This window comes from Macaca mulatta, chromosome 10 (genome assembly GCF_049350105.2).
Source record: "Macaca mulatta isolate MMU2019108-1 chromosome 10, T2T-MMU8v2.0, whole genome shotgun sequence".
Classification (NCBI taxonomy): Eukaryota; Metazoa; Chordata; class Mammalia; order Primates; family Cercopithecidae; genus Macaca; species Macaca mulatta.
The window spans coordinates 7256654-7276723 of NC_133415.1; the positions used below are offsets into that span (position 1 = coordinate 7256654).

Sequence of the window (20070 nt, forward strand, 5' to 3'; positions counted from 1 at the left end):
AAAAAAAAAAAAATTGGAGGACTTATACTACCTGCTTTCAAGACTTGTTATAAACCTCCAGTAATCACGACACTATAGTATTGGCATAAAAATACACATATCCACATAAAGATGTAGATTGTGTAGATCAACAGAACAGAATAACACATAATAGAGAGTCCAGAAATTGACCTAAATATATATGGCAAATTGATTTTCTACAAAAGTGCCAAGGTGATATGATGGGGAAAGGAAAATCTTTACATGAATAGTACTGGAACAATTATGCATTTATATATATACACATATATGTATATATGTATACACATACACAGGCAAGAAAAGAAAATTTTAAAAATGACCTATTACCTCACCCCATATACAAAGATTAACTCAAGATGGATCATAGACCTAAATATAGGAGCTCAAATTATAAAACTTCTAGGTTAAAAAAAAAGGCAAATGATTTGAACAGACACTTTACCAAAGGTATACAGATGGAAACATACATGAAAAGACGTTGTTATGGACTAAATGTCTGTGTACCCCCAAAATTTACATGTTGAACCTCTAACTCCCAGTGTAGTAGTATTTGCAGGTGGGGCCTCTGGGAGGTGATTAGGGTCAGATCAGGTCACGAGGACGGACCCTCATGATGGGATTCATTTTCTTATAAGAGGAAGAAACACCAGAGCACTCTGATGCTCTTGTTCTCTTCTCTCTCCCCTTCTCTCTCTCTCTCTCTCTCTCTCTTCCCTTGACCTTGTAAGGACAGAGAGAAGGAAGTCATCTGTGTGCCAGGAAGAGAGCCTCACCAGGAGCCAAATCTGCCAGCACCTTGATCTTGAACTTACCAGCCTTCAGAACTGTGAGGAATACATCTCTATGGTATTCTTCAGCCCAAGCTGACTAACACACATACTCAGTACTATTAGTCATTAGGGAAATAAATTTAAAACTACAATGTGATACCATTGTACCCTCCAGAATGGCTAAAATGGAAAAGATGGACAGTACCAAGTGTTGGCGAGGATGTGGAGTAACTAGAACATCTCATACATTGCTGTGAATGGTACATTTACTTTGGAAAACAGTTGGCAGTCTTTTTTTTTTTTTTTTTTTTTTTTTGAAGCAGTCTTGCTCTGTTGCCCAGGCTTGAGTGCAGTGGTGCTATCTCGGCTCATTGCAACTTTACCTCACAGGTTCAAGAGTTTTTATCTGCCTCAGCCTCCCGAGTAGCTGGGATTACAGGTGTGCACCACATCTGGCTAATTTTTGTATTTTTAGTAGAGATGGCGTTTCACCATGTTGGCCAGGCGGGTCTTGAACTCCTGACCTCAGGTGATCTGCCCACCTCAGCCTCCCAAAGTGCTGGGATTATAGACATGCACCACCCCACTCAGCCTAGTTGGCAGTTTCTTATACAGTAAAATATACACTAATATGACCCAGCCACATCAGTCTTAGGTACTTACTCAGGAAAAATGAAAGCATAGGTCCCACGCCAAGACTTAAACATGAATACCAATGCCACTCATAAAAATTAAAACCCCGGCCGGGCGCGGTGGCTCAAGCCTGTAATCCCAGCACTTTGGGAGGCCGAGACGGGCGGATCACTAGGTCAGGAGATCGAGACCATCCTGGCTAACACGGTGAAACCCCGTCTCTACTAAAAAATACAAAAAACTAGCCGGGCGAGGTGGCGGGCGCCTGTAGTCCCAGCTACTCAGGAGGCTGAGACAGGAGAATGGCCCGAACCCGGGAGGCAGAGCTTGCAGTGAGCTGAGATCCGGCCACTGCACTCCAGCCTGGGCGACAGAGCGAGACTCCGTCTCAAAAAAAAAAAAAAAAATTAAAACCCCAAAAGAACCCCAAAGGGCCATCAACTGGCAAATGCATACACAAATTGCTGTGTACCCATATAATGGTGCTGTACTAAGGACATGGGTGGTTGATAAAACAAACAATGAAGATACTCTCAATAGCATTACGCTAAGTGAAAGAAATCAGACACAAAAAGCAACATACCATAGGATACAGTTTATAAGAAATTCTAGACAAGGCTAAATGATGGTGACAGAAAGCAGATGAGTGGTCCCCAGGGCCAGGGGCTGGGAGAAGGGGATTGGCTGCAGACAGGTGCAGAAAGTTGCATGGTGATGGGAATGTCCCATGTCTGGATAACGATGGTGGTGGTTACGTTGACTGCATGCATTTGTCAAAACTCATCAAATTGTACACTTCAAACTGGGAAGTTATTCCTCAATAAAGCTACAGAAATTAAATAAGTCACATTTTTTTTTAATTGCTGTCAAATAGAACAAGAGTAAGGATGTGGAACAGCCAGGCAGAGCCAGCCTGCAGTGAGTGGGGCCCGAGCAAGTGAGGATGCAAAGACCCCAAGAAGTGGGGCTGGATTTCAGGCTTTCGGGATGAAGCCAGCTGAAAGAGGTTGAGCCTGTGTCCCCAGAAGCTCAAGGAGAGGACCTGAGGCGCTGGAGGGGGCATCTCAATGGAGGGGGCACCTGAGCAGGTGGAAGGAGCTGGGCTCCAGGTACCTGGTGTGGGAGGATGCACGTTGCCCAGTGGCAGCTGGGGTAGGGTGGGTATCCATGAAGAGGGGTGCATCTGAGTGCTCGCATGGAACCCGCTTATGGGCTTGGGTTTGCCCTGTGAACTGGGAGCTGAGAGGGGCAGGCAGATGGGAGGCTAAGTGAAGGGAAGACCCTTCAAGGCCTCCTCACACCCAGACACCAGCTCTCAGGGCTGACCTGGCGCCACGTCCCTGGCTCCCATCTTGCTCTCGCGAAGGACATCTGCCCAGGCGCCCCCTGTGGGTGTCAGTGATGACCTATCCCCTAACCCCCCTCTAAAGCCCCTCCCCAAGGCCACAGCTGTCAAACTGTGAAAACCCCAGACCCAAAGGCCTCTTCAGGGTCTAAGGAGGAGCAGCAGCCTGGGGCAGTGGTTGCCCTCCCCACCAGCCTCACCCCTCCCTGCCAGTCCCACCCCTCCCCACCAACCTCACTCCTCTCCACCAGCCTCAGCCCCCCTGCCAGCCTCACCCCTCCCCACCAGCCCACCCCTCCCCACCCGCCTCACCCCTCCCCTCCAGTCCCAGCCCTCCCCACCAATCTCACCCCTCCCCGCCAGCCTCAGCCCTCCCCGCCAGCCTCCTCCCCTGCTCCCATCAGCCATCAGCTCAGCCCCACTCTGGAAGCCCTGGACCGACTATGTGCAATTCTCCCACGCAACTCTTATGTACAGAAAACGCCAAGTCTCACTGGAACGAGTGGGAAACCACAGCTCCCGAGGATAGACTGGAGACAACCTGAACCCACCAACCAACCGCGAAGATCGTTTCTTTTTTTTTTTTTTTTTTTTTTTTTTTGAGACGGAGTCTGGCTCTGTCACCCAGGCTGGAGTGCAGAAGATCGTTTCTTTGTGACTTTTGGGCAAAACCCACGAGAGTAGCTGCAGGGCTCAGCCCGGCCTGTGCTGCTTTAACAGTCACTGAATCCACTTCTCCTGGTGGGTGGGAGCGTGGCTATGGAACCATGCCGGCTCCTGCCTTGGAGGGTGACTCTGGGGCCCATCATCCCAAGTGAGAAGCAGGCCAGTGTGGGGACCTGGGCTGGAAAGGTTAGGGTCTGGGGCTGTGGGCCCTGTCCCTGTGAGCCTCCAGCCCCGAGTGATGCCACCTCTCTGGGCTGTCACTAGCCTGGGCCCAGAGGCTGATGTGACCCACACTCACCCCACGGGAGGGAGGCTGTGGGTTTAAGGGCCCTCCACAGGGCCCTGGCAAGTTCCCAGAATCCCTCCCAGAAATACTTTTATTAAAATAAACTGAGCAAGGCCAGGCAGCTCAAAATGATCCACACAAGGGGGTTCAGAGATCATCTGATGATGGAGACAGGAGACAGGGTGGGAGGGAAGCGGGTCACGAATGCACAGGAAACAGCGGGACCGTGGGAGGACCCCCTGCGGCCTCGGGCCCTCCAGCCGAGCTGATAGGCAGGCTCTGGGCTTTGGGGGCAGTGAGGGTCAATTCGGGGCTCCACGGGGCGTACTATCCCTGTGTGCTTTCTGGGTGTGCTTGCAGAACAGGCCATAGAGCACCCGCAGTGTGCTCTTGGCATCCTTGTTCACGATGTCTGTGGACCAAAGGAGGGCAGGGCAGCTGGTCAGGCCTGGGTGGCAGTGACCGACCATCCCGGTGTGCCCTGCACTGAGGGGTTTCCTGGCATTCAGGATTTCAGTACTAACACCAGGAGAATCCCTGGAAACCAGGACAGCTGGTCACCCCAGGCCTGAGTCCCATGCCCGCTGCGTGACCTGCCTCCTCCTCCTGGCCAGTCCTCCCCTGAACCTTCCTGTGGTGCCTCCAACACAGCAACTCCTCAAGGTCTGGCTTCTCTGGACAGCCTGTCCCCAGAGACCTTGGTCTCCCCCACGCCAGGACCTCCTCCCCTGGGGCTGCAGTACCCCCTCCCAGGAAACCTTGGCAAGCACCCATTCTCCACCCCTGCCAGGCAAGAGGACTCTGCCAATGCGTGCTTATCCCCCAACACCCTGCACCCCGTTCTGTGGCTCTCGCACGAGGCGGCCACCCAGCGCCGGCCACCATGTGGGCATCTGCCATGCACTCACCTTCAGGGCTGACGGGACAGCTGAGCAGGCCCTCATCCTTCAGCAGCTCCAGTGCCAGGGTGACGTTGTGAAGCTATGATGACAAGGCCCTGTCAGATGTGGGCACAAGCAGCAGCCCCAGGCCAGGCCCTGGGTCCCAAGTGCCAAGCCCTTCCTATTGTCTACGATGTCCATCATGAGCCCAAACTCCCCACAGCCCCCCAAGGATGGGGAACTCACTCCGTCACACAAACAATCCATGCCTCATTCCTCAGCCACTCACAGGCCCCACTCTGAGCAGGTGCTATACCACCTGGGAACACACATGCATCCAGGGGCCACTGCCATTGAAAAAGACAATCACCAAAGAGGATACCCAGTAGGGATCAGGGTCCTGGTCGAGGTGATGCCTGGTTGTGAGTCCTGCCAGGCAGGGAGAACTACCCAGGGAAAGGAGCAAGAGCCTGGGGTGGCAGATCCCCTTTGAGAACAGCTGTTTCCCAGGGCAAAGCACAGTGAAGAGATTGAGGCTCGGAGGAACCAAGGGGCTCACTGGAGCTCATGAGACAGAAAGGGCTCAAACCAGTCTGCCCACGGGAAGCAGACTGGAGACTGGAGTGGTCCCCACCCAGCTGGCTGTCCTTTCCGCCACCCCTTGCCTGGGGTGCAGTCTCAGAGATGGCCCCCTTTAGAGGTAGAGGGCGCCTGAGCATCAGTCAGGTCCCCCAGGGGTTCATTGCTCAGTTTGGTCCCTGCCTGGGGCCTCCTTTTGCTCATCTGCAAAGTGGGCTTACCACAGTTCCCCTGTGCCTTGCTGTAGGATATGGTGAGAGCGCAGGAGCACTGCCGGCCCTCCCGCAGTGGGTCCCCTCCCTTCCCATTCTAGCTTCTCCCTTGGGCCTCATCTACAACCAGAGTAGGTCCCAGCCCTTTGCCTTAGGGCAGCAGCCTGGTGTGGCTGAAGAGGGACGAACTCCTGGTTCACTGTGACCTCAAACAGGTCCTCCCTTCTGCCTTAGCCACCAGTAGATACACTAGAGGGGCTGGACATCCCAGCCCACGGGTCAGCCGTGCCTGGTCCCGTTCCCTCCCTATCTGCCTGGCCACAGCAGTCCCACCAGGGCAGGGCAGTTCCCATGACAACCCAGCCAGGGGCCAAGAAGCCAGGTTGGCTGAGCGTTGGATGAGCAAGGCCAGGCAAGACTCATCCAGAATGCCAGCCTGGCCCAGGCCACCCTCAGCCATCTCCTGGAGGGCCCGAGCAAGAGGACTCTTGGGATCTAGCTTGGATATCTGTGCACTGCCACCCCCACCCCTGCCACTAAGTGTCTGACCTCAGACAAGTCACACATCCTGGCTGGGCCTCAGCTGCCTCATCTGTGTCATGCCGATGATGCATCTGTCTGCCTGCCTCTCCAAGGCTGCCATGTGCGTTCAATGTGATGACGGACACAGAATTGAAGCCACAAAGCAAGATTTGAAGGGGAGGATGATGAAGGCACAGGAGCCGGAAGTGGGTTAGCAGAGTCCTTCTCCACTTGGGGACACGAAGATGGAGGGCAGGTCCCAGATGGAAAGGAGTGTATGGGCAGGGTGCCCAGCAGCAGCAGCAAGGCCGCTCCCCTATAGTCAGCCAACAAGGAGAAATGGGCCAGGCACGTTGGCTCATTCCTGTAATCCCAGCACTTTGAGAGGCCAAAGTGGGCAGATCACCTGAGGTCAGGAGTTCAAGACTAGCCTGACCAACATGGTGAAACCTTGTCTCTACTAAAAAATACAAAAATTAGCTGGGTGTGGTGGCACATGCCTATAATCCCAGCTACTTGGGAGGCTGAGGCTGGAGAATTGCTTGAACCCAGGAGGTGGAGGTTGCAGTGAGCCGAGATTGCACCATAACACTCTAGCCTGAGAGACAGAGTGAAACAAAGGCTATCACACGGAGCCAATGCTGCAGCACGCTGCAGGTGCCAATGCGGGGTGAAGCTCTGAGGCTGTCCAGACCAAGATGGACGGGAAGCTCTGAGTGGACAGACCAGAGCATCACCGGAAGTTCCCATCACTGTGTCCCCAGTTCTTCCTCCTAGCCTGGAATATTCTGGGAAACTAGGGTTGCAATTGTTGCTATTGCTCACATTCTTGTTATGAATATTATTTGCAGTTACATGGAGAGTAAAGGTCGGAGGGAGAACAAGACCCTGAGGAACCTTAGGTTCTAGATTCCACACTGTGCTCTCCTGCCTCAAAGCCCCGCCTTTGATATACTCAGTGAGTCAGAATCTCCCAAACTGTGATCTAGGATGGACAGGAAACGGGATATCTGTGGCCAAACATTTTTAGAAACTGATGGATTAAATAAAATAATATGGAAGTCCTTCACTGCAGGACTTATCAGAACCTTGAACATGTTAGTGGGTCTCATGAACCTTCAAGACTAGACATGTTTCCCCAAGTTATTTATTCATAGAACCCATTTGTCACAGAGCACCTCCTGGGACCAATGTTTTCGAATAACTTTGTTCATTCACTTATTTAAAAAATACTTGTCATCTACTATGTACTAGCCATGCAACTAGTGCCCAAAACAGACCAGACCCCCTGCCCTCATGGAGCTTATGCTTTGGGAGCGGCTATCAACACTAAAAATTATGACATCTGCTTCTGTTTGTCACACTCCTCCTCAATGACACTGAATCCGAACAAAAGATCATCTGCCAGAAGAGCCGACCCTGACTGCAGGGCTATCTCACGATGCTCTGTCCAGAGATTTTTCTTCCATGTGCGGTTTGAGATGAAGATAAAACTACCACCTTCCACGGAGCCAAGAGAAGGTTACAACCCGGGAAGATGCGTGCAAATCCTCCTGGGGAAGAATAATTTAATGTGGAAGGATGCCAAGGATTCCTGGCTCCAGGGATTTGATTTCTGGGAGCAAATGATCCTCTCTCCCCCCGTCCTTAACTTCTGTGCCCATAACGAATGACTATCTCACATAAACACCATCCGCAGAGAGGGTCTGAGAATGAGAAATCCAATTTCAGGAGGCTGCTCTGCCAAGATAAAAGCTCCACAGGGGCCCACCTTCAGCAAGGGCTGTGTTCCCGCCCTCCGCAGCTGACGACCTCTCAGCACTTCGATTACACATTCCTGCAGCAGAGATTGCCCACAATATGCTGTAAAAATTCATTCTTGGGGTCTGAGCTAAGAGGCTGCTGCTCTTCCCCCACATCTAATCTGACTCATATTCAGAAGTAGGTTCTAAAATCAGTGGATTCAGCAAAGCGGCTGCACACAGCAACATGGAAGTCTGCACGTTTGTTCCCATCTTGTAACTGGGGCTTGGATGGTGCAACAGATTAAGCAGAGGCCCTGCAGCCCAGGGGCGCCCCAGAGCGGCTCCGAGCTGGGTTCCGAGCCCCAGGCCCTCAGCCCACAGGTGGTCCCACCTGCCTCCTTCCTCCACCTTCTCTCCTCACCACTCACATTTCAGTGCCTTGCCTTCCCGAGGCAGGCTGAGAACCCAGTCTCAGCCTTGGCTTCAACCCCACCGAGCCCTGGCACCCTCCATCTCCCAGGGGCTCATGCGGGCTCCACAGGAGGGAAACAGGGAGGTCCCTAACTCACTGTGTGCTCTGGGCCAGGCTTCTGTGCCTCTCTGAACTGTTTCCTCTGTGGAAATGGGGATGGGAAGAGTTCCTAACTCCAAGACCCAACATGAGGACTTGCTAGCACATTTGTCCACACTGCCTGCGGGAGATCCCACCATCGGCCCAATTCTGCGCCCACACACTTTAGCAGGGCTGTCCCACATCACTGCCAAGGCCACAGGGCCTGCTCCAATGGAAGTGGCAGCCTGCCCATTCCAAGCCAGGGCCTCATGCCTTCTGTCTGGTCTCTCGTGTGTCTGCCATTGCCAGGAGGAAAGCGTGCCCGGGCCAGCTGCTGGTCCCAGGAGGAACATGGCAGGCTGTGGCACAGAGCCGAGCCACCCAGCCACGGCAGCCTGATCCCCATCCAGTCCTCGGAGGAGTGACAAAGTCTAACTGAGCCTCCAGCAGCTAAACTCAGTCGACCTGCCGGTCCGTGGGAAGACATGAGCGTGTTTTTCAGCCCCTAGGTTTTCGGGTGGTTTGTTAAGCAGCACGTCTGTGGCAACGGCTGGCCGATGCGGCTCCTCCGAATGGAAGAACCTAGGAAGCAGCGGCCACTCTGCCTGCCACGACCACCAGGACCGTAGACACTGACTGCCCCAGCCTCGCTGCTCTGACCCAGCATCCAGCTCTTGGGAACCAAGTCCAGAGCACTTGGCTTCCAGGGAAGATGGAGATCACACCCACTCAAGATGCATCCCCGCTGGGGCGAGGGACACGGCAGGCTGCGGGCGGTAGGCTGTTCTGGCATGAGGCTGCCACTGAGCAGCTGGGTGGTCCTGGGTAAGCCTCTCGGGCTCTGGGATCCTCTCTGTAAAATGGAGATGCAACCCTGCCCCGCCCTCACAGGGGCATGGAGGTAGGATGGGGGAGAGGGCCAGGAGAGGCAAAGTGCAGGGAGCTAACCCCAAGGGAGTGTGGACTGTGGTTCAGGGCCCCACAGAGCACTGAGGGACTGCAGAGGAGCTGAGAAGGTGGGCAGAGCTGGCCGCCCGCCCGGGGAAGCAGGTGGGAAGCAAAGCCGGGGTAGGCTGGGCTGAGAGCACAGCCTGTGTGGATGCGAGGGAATGGGGGAGGACCAGGCCCTGGAGAGCTGGAAGCGGGCCAGAGGTCATGTGGCTGTAGCTGGGAGTCGGCAGGAAGGGAGGAGGGGACGTGGCTGGGGAGGCAGATGGGGCTTGGCAGTTGGGTGGTCCACTTAAAGCAGGGGAGAGGCATGGGGTGGGTGTCCAGGAAGGGTTGAGGGGAGGGGACCCAGAAGAAGGGTCTAGGTGGAGGAGGAGTCTGGTAGGGGCCCAGGGGGACCTCACCTGCTACTGGGCCCCAGATAGGCCAAGAGGCCTGATCCAGTGCCAGGGACACCCTGGGCATGTGAAAGGGATGGAAGCCTTTGTCTCTCTCAGAAACAGCCCCAAAGGCTGGCCCTGGGACTGGGCATGTGGCCCTGCCTCGTCTTCATCTCTTCAGAAAAACCTACTGCTACAGAGAGATAAAGAGGTCCTCCTGCCCCGGGCCACGGGAACCCCGGCATGGATGGAGATAAGCAGGCTGCCCAGGATCCTGGGCATGCCACCAGCCACCAACACTCCAGCCTGTCCACTGGGATGCATGCCTCCAATGTCACCTCCTGTGAGAGGCAAGGCTGGGGACACTAGGGACCACATGTCCCTCAGTGCTTTCTCCTCGATGGTTCTCCAAACTCTTTCTTACTACCTGTGTGGCCTGAGTGGGGGGCAGGCATTGTCAGCCCATTTTCAGAGACAGAAAACCTGAGGTCCAGGCAGGCAGGGAGCTGCTGGTGAAAAGCACAAGACCCAGGCCTCTTGCCTGGTAGTGACCCAGGGTAAGCCTTGGCCCCCCGTGGACCTCTGTTTCCTTATTTGGAAAGTAGTAAAATCCCTTCTCATGGGCCAGGCCTACCGGGTAGGAAGGGCACTCCTGACAGGGGAGCAGCCTGTGCCAAAGCCCAGAGGTGTGAGAGCCCAGGGAGCTCGAGGAAGTGGCAGCACACACAACAGGGGCCTGGTGGGGGCGGAGGCAGGACTAGCCAGTGGGCACTGAAGGCTGTACCTGGGGAAGAGGCGGCGGGAGCTGCATCTTCGCAGGCTCACCTGCCCTCCCACCTCACCTCCATCACTCTCTCCGTCCCTCTTCCTCAGGTCAAGCCACAGCCCTCGTGCCTGGATGCAGGCAGCCAGCTCCCAGCCAGTCCACCAGCCTCTAGGGTCCACGTGGGAACTGCTGAGCCCCCCCAGGTCAGGCCCCACCCTTCCAGCCCCTCTAGCCAGAGTGAAGCACTGACACCTCCCTGACCCATTCCTGTTCTTGCCCCACTCTGAGCCTTTGTTGACGCTATTCCCTCCCCTCTGCGAGCCCTTCCTCGGTAACTGTGCAAACCAACCCCTAACCAACCTCCCAGCTCGCCTCTGATGCAATGCCCTTCTTGACTCCTTGAGATTATTCTAACCCCTCATTGTTCCAGGTCCCTCCTCTGACCCAGGCATCTGAACCAACACATTTTGCTGTGGCCCTGCAAGACCACATGTCACCAGGAGAACAGTGGGCATAGACTGAGAGGTCCCTGAAAGCAGGAGCTGTGCTGGATCATCTTAACATCCCATACAGCTCAGGGCCTGGCACTAAACAGGCCCTCAGGGAATGAGGGAACAGACGTGTGGGTAGCGGATGGGTGGGTGAGCAGGTGGGTGGATGGGCAGGCAGGTGTATGGGTAGATTGCGTGGATCAATAAACAGAACAGAAAGATGGACTGAAGGACAGACAGATGGATGCATGAAACGACAAGCAGGTAAATGGACAGGTAGGCAAGTGGATGGATGAATGTATGGATGGTCAGACAGACATATAGATCAACTTCCTATGGGTGGGTAGACAGGCAGGCAGGTGGGTGGGTGGATGGATGGATGGATGGACTGGGTAGATGAATAAACAGGAAGATAGGTGCATGGACAGGCAGGTAGGTGGATGGATAGGTGGGCAGTTAAATGGATGTGTGCATAGATGGTGGGTGGCTTGGTAGGTGAACAGAAGGGCTAATAGGTGGATGGATAGGTGGATAATAGGTAGACAGGGATAGATAGATAGGTAGATGATGGATGGACGGATAGATAGATGGATGGGTGGGTGGGTGGGTCGATGGATGGATGAGTGGGTGGGTGGGTGGGATGGATGGATGAGTGGGTGGGTGGGTGGGATGGATGGATGAGTGGGTGGGTGGGGGGGTGGATGGATGGATGGATGGATAGATGGGTGGACAGATGGGTAGGTGGGTGGGTGGGTGGATGGATGGATGGATGGGTGGATGGATGGATGGATGGGTGGGTGCATGGATGTATGGATGGAAGGATGGATGGATGTATGGATAGAAGGATGGATGGATGGATGGATGGATGGATGAATGGATGAATGAATGGATGGTTGGTTGGTTGGTTGGTTGGTTGTTTGGTTGGTTGGGTGGGTGGGTGGATGGATAGATGGGTGGGTGTGTGGGTGGGTGGGTGGATGGATGGATGGATGGATGGATAGGTGGGTGGGTGGGTGGGTGGGTGGATGGATGGATGGATGGATGGATGGATAGGTGGGTGGGTGGGTGGATGGATGGATGGGTGGGTGGGTGGATGGGTGGGTGGGTGGATGGATGGGTGGGTGGATGGATGGATGGATGGGTGGATGGATGGATGGGTGGGTGGATGGGTGGATGGGTGGGTGGATGGGTGGATGGGTGGGTGGGTGGGTGGGTGGGTGGGTCGGTGGGTGAGTGGATGGATGGATGGATGGATGGATGGGTGGGTGGGTGGATGGATGTATGGATGGAAGGATGGATGGAAGGATGGATGGATGGATGGATGGATGGATGGTTGGTTTGTTGGGTGGGTGGGTGGATGGATAGATGGGTGGATGGGTGGGTGGATAGACGGGTGGGTGTGTGGGTGGGTGGGTGGATGGGTGGATGGATGGATGGACAGGCAGATATATAGACAAACAAGCTTCTCCTACACCCTTCACGTCACCTGGAAGTGAATAAACAGACTGGTCATGTCAGTTCTGTATATCTGTTCACCCAGAGGTAGACCATCAAGAAAAATCTTTGGAAAACTTACCATTTCCGCAGGAGAGTTGGGAGTGAGGTAGAATTCCTTTAAGTGCAGGAAGAAGCCTTCAAGTTGTCCAATCAGCAGGAGTAAGATGACCCCGTCTGCAAACTACAAAGGTAGGAACTGAAGACTGTCATACGGAAGAAGTCTGGGGAAGCCCACTGTGTCTTTTACAGGCTGTGTGGCCCTAAGGAAGCCGTACAAGTTCTCTGAGCCGCTGGTTCCTTGGTGAGAAGTAGGGAAGACATTCCTGACCTCACAGGGTTGCAGGTAAAAAGTGGTTTCGGGCTGCCTGGTACACAATACCTGCTCAGTGAAAAAAGCGCTAAACTTACTGCAGAATAGCCTCATGTCAGTTTTTAAACAGCACGCTGTTTCACAAGCTACAGAAACACAGGGGAAAATAGAGTTAAGTATAAAATTATTCCATCAGAAAAGGCAGAGAGCAGCACACCGGGCTCATCTCGCCGGCTGCCACATTAATATTTCTGTCTGTTCTGTATGTTCAGAGATAAAGCTGTCGTCCCTGCCACCAGCATATCATATGTTAATATAATCGTATTGAGTCGCTTCAAAGATACAAAACACAGGATGGGATATTGGAAGAAACTGCCATTCGAAGCCCTTAATGGAATTTCCTCATATTAAGCCTGTTTCGATGTTATTAGTTTGGGCCTGAAATCTTTTCCGCCACTATTCCTTGGTAATACAACTGGAATGCAAGGGACTTCCTTACCCCGTTTTATTGAACAGTCTCTAAATACCACCTTTGCACATGCCGTGAGTCTCTAAAACCCATTATTTTACCAAGGGAGAGATAAAGATGGAACAGGTAGAATGTAAATCTCAGAAATCATAATCATCCTGTTTATACCCACATGAAATATAATAAAACTACAAATCTCTTATTTCATGCTGGCAGCGTGCCAGGTAATATACCAAACATGTGGGGCTCAACAGCTCATGTATCACTCACAACTCTACCAAGTTGCTGTCTTGCACCCAGTTTATAAGAGCCTGAGGTTCAGAGAAGTCCAGTAACTCACCCAAGGTCACACAGCCAATGTGGAGGGGTCTCAGCAGAGCCCAGGGCCCATAAGCGGTGGAGGCAAGAGGGAAATGTGTGTCTATCTGGCTGCAGAGCCTGGTACTTCCACCCTGCCATGCTGCCACACCATATCACACACACACTTCTCACGTGGCCACTGTATGAGGTGGTTATAAGCACAAACTCTGGCCCCAGCTGCCTGGGTTCAAATCCCAGGTCCACTACTTATCACTGTGTGACCTTAGACAAGTTAATTAACCTGTCTGTGCCTTAACATCCTCCTCTGTAAGTGGGGTAGTATAGTTCCCACTTTAGAGGATTATGGGGAGGATTCAATGAGCTAACATGGAAAGCATTTTGCCTGGGGACTGGCACATAGTGAGGGCTTTACTGGTTTTAGCGACTAGGCATGGGAGTACATTAACCCCTCCCTCCCCAGCCAATGCCCATCCACAGTCTCTCTGAGAGGTCAGCAGCTCTGGCTACAAGCTTCATGAGCCAACTGGTCCCTCTGGGACCAGACTCCTTCCCCACCCCGGACCCCAGCACAACCCAGGTGGCCAGATGCCTACGTCATGTCCCATTGAGGCCACTGGCATCCAGCAGACTCCATGCCCACTCTGCAGGCCCCGGGGTTGGCAGCTGCTCTGCTCCTCTGCACCCCCTGCTCCCCCCTGCAGTGTGGGAAGCCTACGGGGACACAGCTTCACTGTGGAAAGCCACAGCCCACGGTGGGTGCTGACCCCCTGAGATTCTGCTCCTGCTCCTGGGAAAACTCAGCTTCAGTCAGCTGGGGGGTGCTGGGCTCCTCAGGGTGCTTGTGAGAGACACGGAACCTGCAGACGGCGGGGCTGCGCTGTCACCTACGCCTGGCACATGGCGCAAATCTAATAAATTCTGTTTGGGCGAACACAACCACGCAGGGAAGACTCATGTGCTTCAAGTCTTGGCATCAGCTAGTCTAAGATTAATTATAAAATAAAATTATAACAATGAGAAGCAGTGACAGCCGGGGTGACTCCAGCTTTGTGAAGTGTTCCCACACCCCCACCCCCGGGATCCCACCGTGTCCCTGGTGGCCAGTGCTGCCTGCCAGCAACAGTCCCACTGGGGAGGGAGACCTTAAGCCTCCAAGAGGTGATACGACCCCCACCACACAGCAGGTTCCCAAGGCCTGCAGAACCCTCTTTCCTTCCTACAGCCAGTGGCCCTGCCCTGCCTGGGGACGCCGCAGCTCAGTCCCTACCTGGGTGTCCAGATTCTGCACAGACAGGCCCAGGCGGTCCAGCTTCTGGTTGACAAAGTTCACGATGGCCTAACCAGGGAAGAACACGGGCCTAGCACGCAGCAGGTGTGATGCAAGGACCCGTGATTCCCTCCTACAGCGCAGGTGGGCGGTGGGTGGGGTGGGCGGCCCGAGAGCTGCTGAGAGCTTTGATCTCTCCTACCTCTTTCACTGCATTCACTTTCTCCGGAGCCAGCTTAAATAATTCATCAAAGACGTCCTCTGCAGACACAGATCCAATAAACACCTCATTACGATGCTATTATCTTTGTGCCAAACAGGGAATTTTTTTTCACAAAAGTTTCTTAGAATAACCAGTCCAGAGGGAGCTGTCGTTTTAGATCATGGTTCTCAAATAAAATAAACCTGGATTTGAGTCACTGCTCTCCTGGCCGTGTGGCCCAGGGGGAGTCACCTTCTTTCTCTGTGCCTCCCTAGCTGGGATTGTTGCAGAGAGGGAATTCGATAGCAGATAACACACCTGGCCCTGCGGCACAGTGACCGGGCACACAGTAGGACTTCATAAACAGCCGCTCTTCCTGCAGCCGACACCTGTTACTGCGTCTGCACAGCTGCAGCCCTTTATCTGCCAGCTGGCCCTCCCTCCTCCCAGGGCCCTGCTCCACTCCCCAGGGCCACGGGAGCTGCTACAGGTGGGTGATCAGGGTCCATGAGTCTCCTCCCCTTGGTTTTAAATTGGCTGAGTGAGGGCTCCTCCCTGCTGCCTCCCCCCGCCCCCAAGAGTGTCTGAACCCGCTGCCTGCAAAAGGCCAGCTCTTTCAGCAACTCATTCGCTCCCTTGGGGTCTGGGAACAGCGGCTCAGGCCCCGGTGACCAGTCTCGGGCGCCTCATGTCCTCAGGCTAATGCCCTTTGTGCACAAGCTGGATTCCTGCTATTTGCAGCTAACACACCTCCCATGAGGACACTGGTCCTTGGGCACCAAATACAGACTGGCCTGAGTTTGCTGTGGCTTCTGCCACTCAGCAGCTGTGTGACTCTAAGCAAGTCACAGCACCCCTCTCTGTTTCAGTTCCCTTGTTAGTGAAGGCGGGAAAGTAGCACCAAATAGCATCATGCACGTTAAAATGCCCCCTGAAATCAATAAACATGGTGGAAACATCAGTGGTCAGGGAAATTGGGTTTCTTCACCCTGTGACACCCACTTCTCGTGCTGCCCCATGCCCAAAATACTGCTCCCTGGGCAACCCCTCATGTCCTCAGGCTGCCCCTCCTGCTACATACACAGATCCCCAGCCAGCCCTCCTTGCCCCTCCCTTCTCCTTTCTCCCCCAAACTCAGCCTCCCTCAGCCCCCATTCTCAGAAGCTCCTGGCAGGTTATTATCTCTACCTCTGCAGGTGAAGTGCCCCTCATAGCATCCCTACCCACATAGCTATGTATCTAAGTGGGGAGGGTACAGGGAGGAAAAATAGTGTTAGGATGGATGGATATGGGTGAATAGATAGGTGGTTGGATGGGTAGATAGATGAATGGATGGATGAATAGGTGGATAAGTGGATAGATGAATGGATGGATGGATAGGTGCATGGGTGGGTGGGTGGATGGATAGGTGATGGATGGGTAGATGGATGGATGAATGGAAGCATGAATGGATGGATGGAGGGATGGATAAGTGGATGGGTGGGTAAGTGGATAGATGAATGGAAGAATGGGCTGATGGATGCATGGATGGATGAATGGATGGATGGATAGGTGAGTAGGTGGATAGGTGGGTGAGTAGATAGATGAATGGAAGAAAGGATGGATCCATAGATGGATAAACGGATGAATGGATGAGTGGGTGAAGAGCTGGCCAGACCACTGACAAAGGAATGGATGCATGAAAGAAGTAGCAACTAGATCAATCCACTGATTGGTGAACAGCTCCGTCAGAAGAGTCGATGCCACATTATTGCCCACTCACTATTGAGCACTGCCCACATGCTGAACACACTCACAAATTATCTCCTTTAACCCTCACTGCCAGTTTAAAAGGTGAGTGCCCTTTTATAGATGAGGAAACTGAGGCACGGACAAGTTAAGGTACTTGCCCAAACTTAAGTGGCTAATGAGTGGGAATACTGGTGTTTGAGCACAGACCACTGACTCCAGAGCCCACACATTTAACAGACTCCACCATCACCGCCTATGTGAATTATAAATCTCCCCACAGAAATGGTATAATGAGAAAGAGCAGCCAGCTCCATGATGGACAGACAGAAAGAGGGACAAATGAATAAGAATGAGGCTTGAGATACAAACAGCAGGCGACGGGCAAATGAGAGAATGCTCAGCAATTAACCCTCCATCAAGACTCGTCTGCATTAACAGGCATCAGATAGGAACAGATTTTCAAAAATGAAGAAAGTACTCACTCGGAGGCTGGTCCTTGTCTGTGCTGTGCAGGGGGTGGAAAAAGCAAACAAATGGTTAAAAAAAACCCTGCAAACCTACAATGTCTCAATATGACAAGCATCAGTGCTGGCAAGCTTGCAAAGAAACCGGCATGCTGTGGTTTTCCCGGCAGCTTTGTAGGTAGGGCAGATAGCAGAGAAGGTCTCTGTAGGAAGCAAAGGACAGAAACAGGTTCGTGCCCTTCCCTGAGGCTTCCACACCTAGCAACGTTAGGATTTTGCTGGTTTTGTGGTTCCTGTTTCATTCTGAGGGAGATACATCACACATATCATAAAGTGCACAAGTCGTACGTTTACAGCTTGTGCATTTCACACATACACACTTGTGTGATCACCCCCACTTACATGCTGCAGACCCTCCCAGCACCCCCCGCCCCCCACCGTGTTCTCTCTTCCATCCGCTCCCTCCCTACACTGACCACAGCTGCGATTTCTCTTGCCATCTATTGGTTTTGCCTGTCCTGGAAGTTCGTGAAAATGAAACCATACCATGTGTTCTCTTTTGGGTCTGGCTTCTTTCACCCCATTTTTACTGTTTTTGAACAATTTTTCTTTGTTTTTTTTTTTTTGGTCAGGTTTTTAGATCCACCCCTACCCCACAGAAGAGAAGTTCTGTAGGTCCAGGGCAGGCCAAGTCTCTCTAACCACAGCCCTCCAGAAGAGAGCTGGGCCCCACGGGGCAGAGCCCAGCAGCCTGGGACAGAGACCTGGGCTCAGCACAGAGGCCAAGGCTGCCAGGAGGGACAGACACCATGTGCTATCCACACAGCTCCAGCACCAGCCAAGCCTTCAGAGGATGGCAGCCCCACCTGGCCAGCAACTTGGCTGCATCCCTGTGAGAGTCGTGAGTCAGCGTCACATGGAAGCCAGCAAAGGTGGATCTGCTGGCAGCTGTGCAGCCCCTAGGGCCCATCCCTCTCCAGGCCCCACCTGTTCTGCTCCACAGGGAGAAGGATGGCCAGCCCCAGGGGGCAGGGAGCAGGATGGCCAGCCCCAGGGGGCAGGGAGCAGGATGGCCAGCCCCCAGTGGGCAGGGAACAGGATGGCCACACCCCTGGTGGACAGGGAGCAGTATGGCCAGCCCCAGGGGGCAGGGAGCGGGATGGCCAACCCCAGTGGATAGTGAACAAGATGGCCATGTCCCAGTAGGTGGGGAGCAGGTGGCCATGCCCCAGTGGGCAGGGAGCAGGATGGCCACACCCCCCAGTGGGTGGGGAGAAAGACGGCCAGCCCCTGGCCATTCAGGGGCCTCTAAGACTCTTACAGCTTTGCAAGGAAAGAGGAACATCCTGCTCACACTAGAGAGACAGATTCACCGGCCCCTGTGCCCCAAACCCAGGGCCCCCTATCCTAGAAAACAAAGCAGGGTGGCTGGGAGGGGCCAGGCAGGGACCTGATTGGAGGCTGGAATGAAAGGGGATCCTGTGTGCTACCGTGGAACACAGGTAGAGAAAAAGCCACAGAGTGTGAGGGCCCTTCCCACAAAGGTTGGGCAGATCTGCCCGGGCCCCGCCCTGCCTCCGTCCACCGCTGTGAGCCCCAGCCCCATCCACGGGCCCTCGTCCTCCCTCACCTGTATTCAGTGAGCTGTTCCACCGACTTCTCTGACTTCAGACCACTCTTGGTGCTCTAAGAAAAATAAAGGGGAAGGAAATTAAATAATCCGGAAAACTCTGGGGCCCAAAGCAACCCCAGTGTCCCGTTTGCTCTGCATCATCTCTCCTCAGGACAGCCGCCTGGCTTAATTGCCTTTCTTCCCCCAAGATTCTTGAGGTTGGGGATGTGTCTGCCTCACTCCCCAAGGCATCCCCAGAGTCTCACGGCGGGAGGAGGGCCGTATCGGAGCATGTGGCTATGAACAAATGAATAATGAAGGAGTGAATCAATGAAGTCGCCTCTGATTTATGTTGGCAGTATAGACCAAGCCACACAAGTGCTTGGTAGGGAATTATAATCAATGGTTTTAAAAAACAGTAGAAGGCCAGGTGTGGTGGCTCATGTCTGTAATCTCAGCACTTTAGGAGATGAAGACAGGTGGATGGCTTGAGCTCAGGAGTTCGAGACCAGCCTGGGCAACAGGGTGAAACCCCATCTCTATCAAAAATACAAAAAATTAGCCAGGCACAGTGTCTCACACTTGTAGTCCCAGCTACTTGGGAGGCTGAGGTGGATCACTTGAGTCGGGGAGGTGGAGGTTGCAGTGATTGTGCCACTGCACTCCAGCCTGAGCAATAGAGCAAGACGCCATCTAAAAAAAAAAAAAAAAAAAAAAAATTGTAGAAATGACTCTGACTAGGTTTAGCCAAACTTGGCTTATTCTCTTGGGGCAAGTCAGAGGTAAGCCCTCAGACACGAAGCCCCTCTGCATGAGGGACCCGAGGCTGGGGTAGGGCAGGTGGGGCCCCCTATTGTGATGTTCAGGGTCTGTCTGGAGAGGGAAGCGCAGATTCCTGGGTATTAACTGCAGCACAGGCAGGCCACACACTAGACAGAACATCTGAGGGTGGGGAAACCTGGGAAGGCTTCCTGAAGGAGGAGAACGGGGCACTGTCACAGTCATCAGTGATCTAACAAGAGACAGCACCCTCATGGTGAGAGTAGTAGTTTTGCTTCAGGGGTGTGAAGGCTCCCTGTGGCTATGAACAGACGGCCACACATGGCTCAGGGATATGGCCTGACAACCCCTGGCCTCAGCCTCTGCCAACCAGATGCCCTCTGCTGAGGTCAAGTGGAGCTGGACGACCATGGACCTCCTCATGTCCCCAGGCCTCTGCCAGCCCCACTAGACTCTTACCAGCCTGTCCCCAGCTCCAGACAGCACCTCCTGGCCTTCCTGGCCGGATTCTATTTCTCAGGGTTCCCTGAAACTCACCCTGGGTGAGCCCCGCCCCAGCCAACTCCACCCATGCAGGGTGGGCAATGGGGACCCAAGACGTTCAGCTTCTGCTTACAAA

At 53.7% G+C, this 20070-nt stretch overlaps 1 protein-coding gene across 23 annotated transcripts in view; it reads right to left on the reverse strand.

Moving 5' to 3' along the window:
• The window catches only part of PARVG (parvin gamma), a 52723-nt gene that overhangs the window by 13399 nt on the left and 19254 nt on the right, over positions 1-20070 (reverse strand). For 4 of the 23 annotated variants that reach the window (XM_077949380.1, XM_077949379.1, XM_028827616.2 and 1 more), the window contains 7 exons: positions 18690-18745; positions 17078-17100; positions 14865-14923; positions 14663-14731; positions 12375-12476; positions 7687-7752; positions 4630-4702 (listed from right to left, as the gene is read on the reverse strand). In XM_077949380.1, the coding sequence (XP_077805506.1) occupies positions 4630-4702; positions 7687-7752; positions 12375-12476; positions 14663-14731; positions 14865-14923; positions 17078-17100; positions 18690-18745 (448 nt within the window). Of the gene's footprint in view, positions 1-3796; positions 4134-4629; positions 4703-7046; positions 7469-7597; positions 12285-12374; positions 12477-14662; positions 14732-14864; positions 14924-17077; positions 17101-18689; positions 18746-20070 lie in introns of those variants that run through there. The other 19 variants (XM_077949387.1, XM_077949386.1, XM_015150537.3 and 16 more) reach the window with 7 other exon arrangements.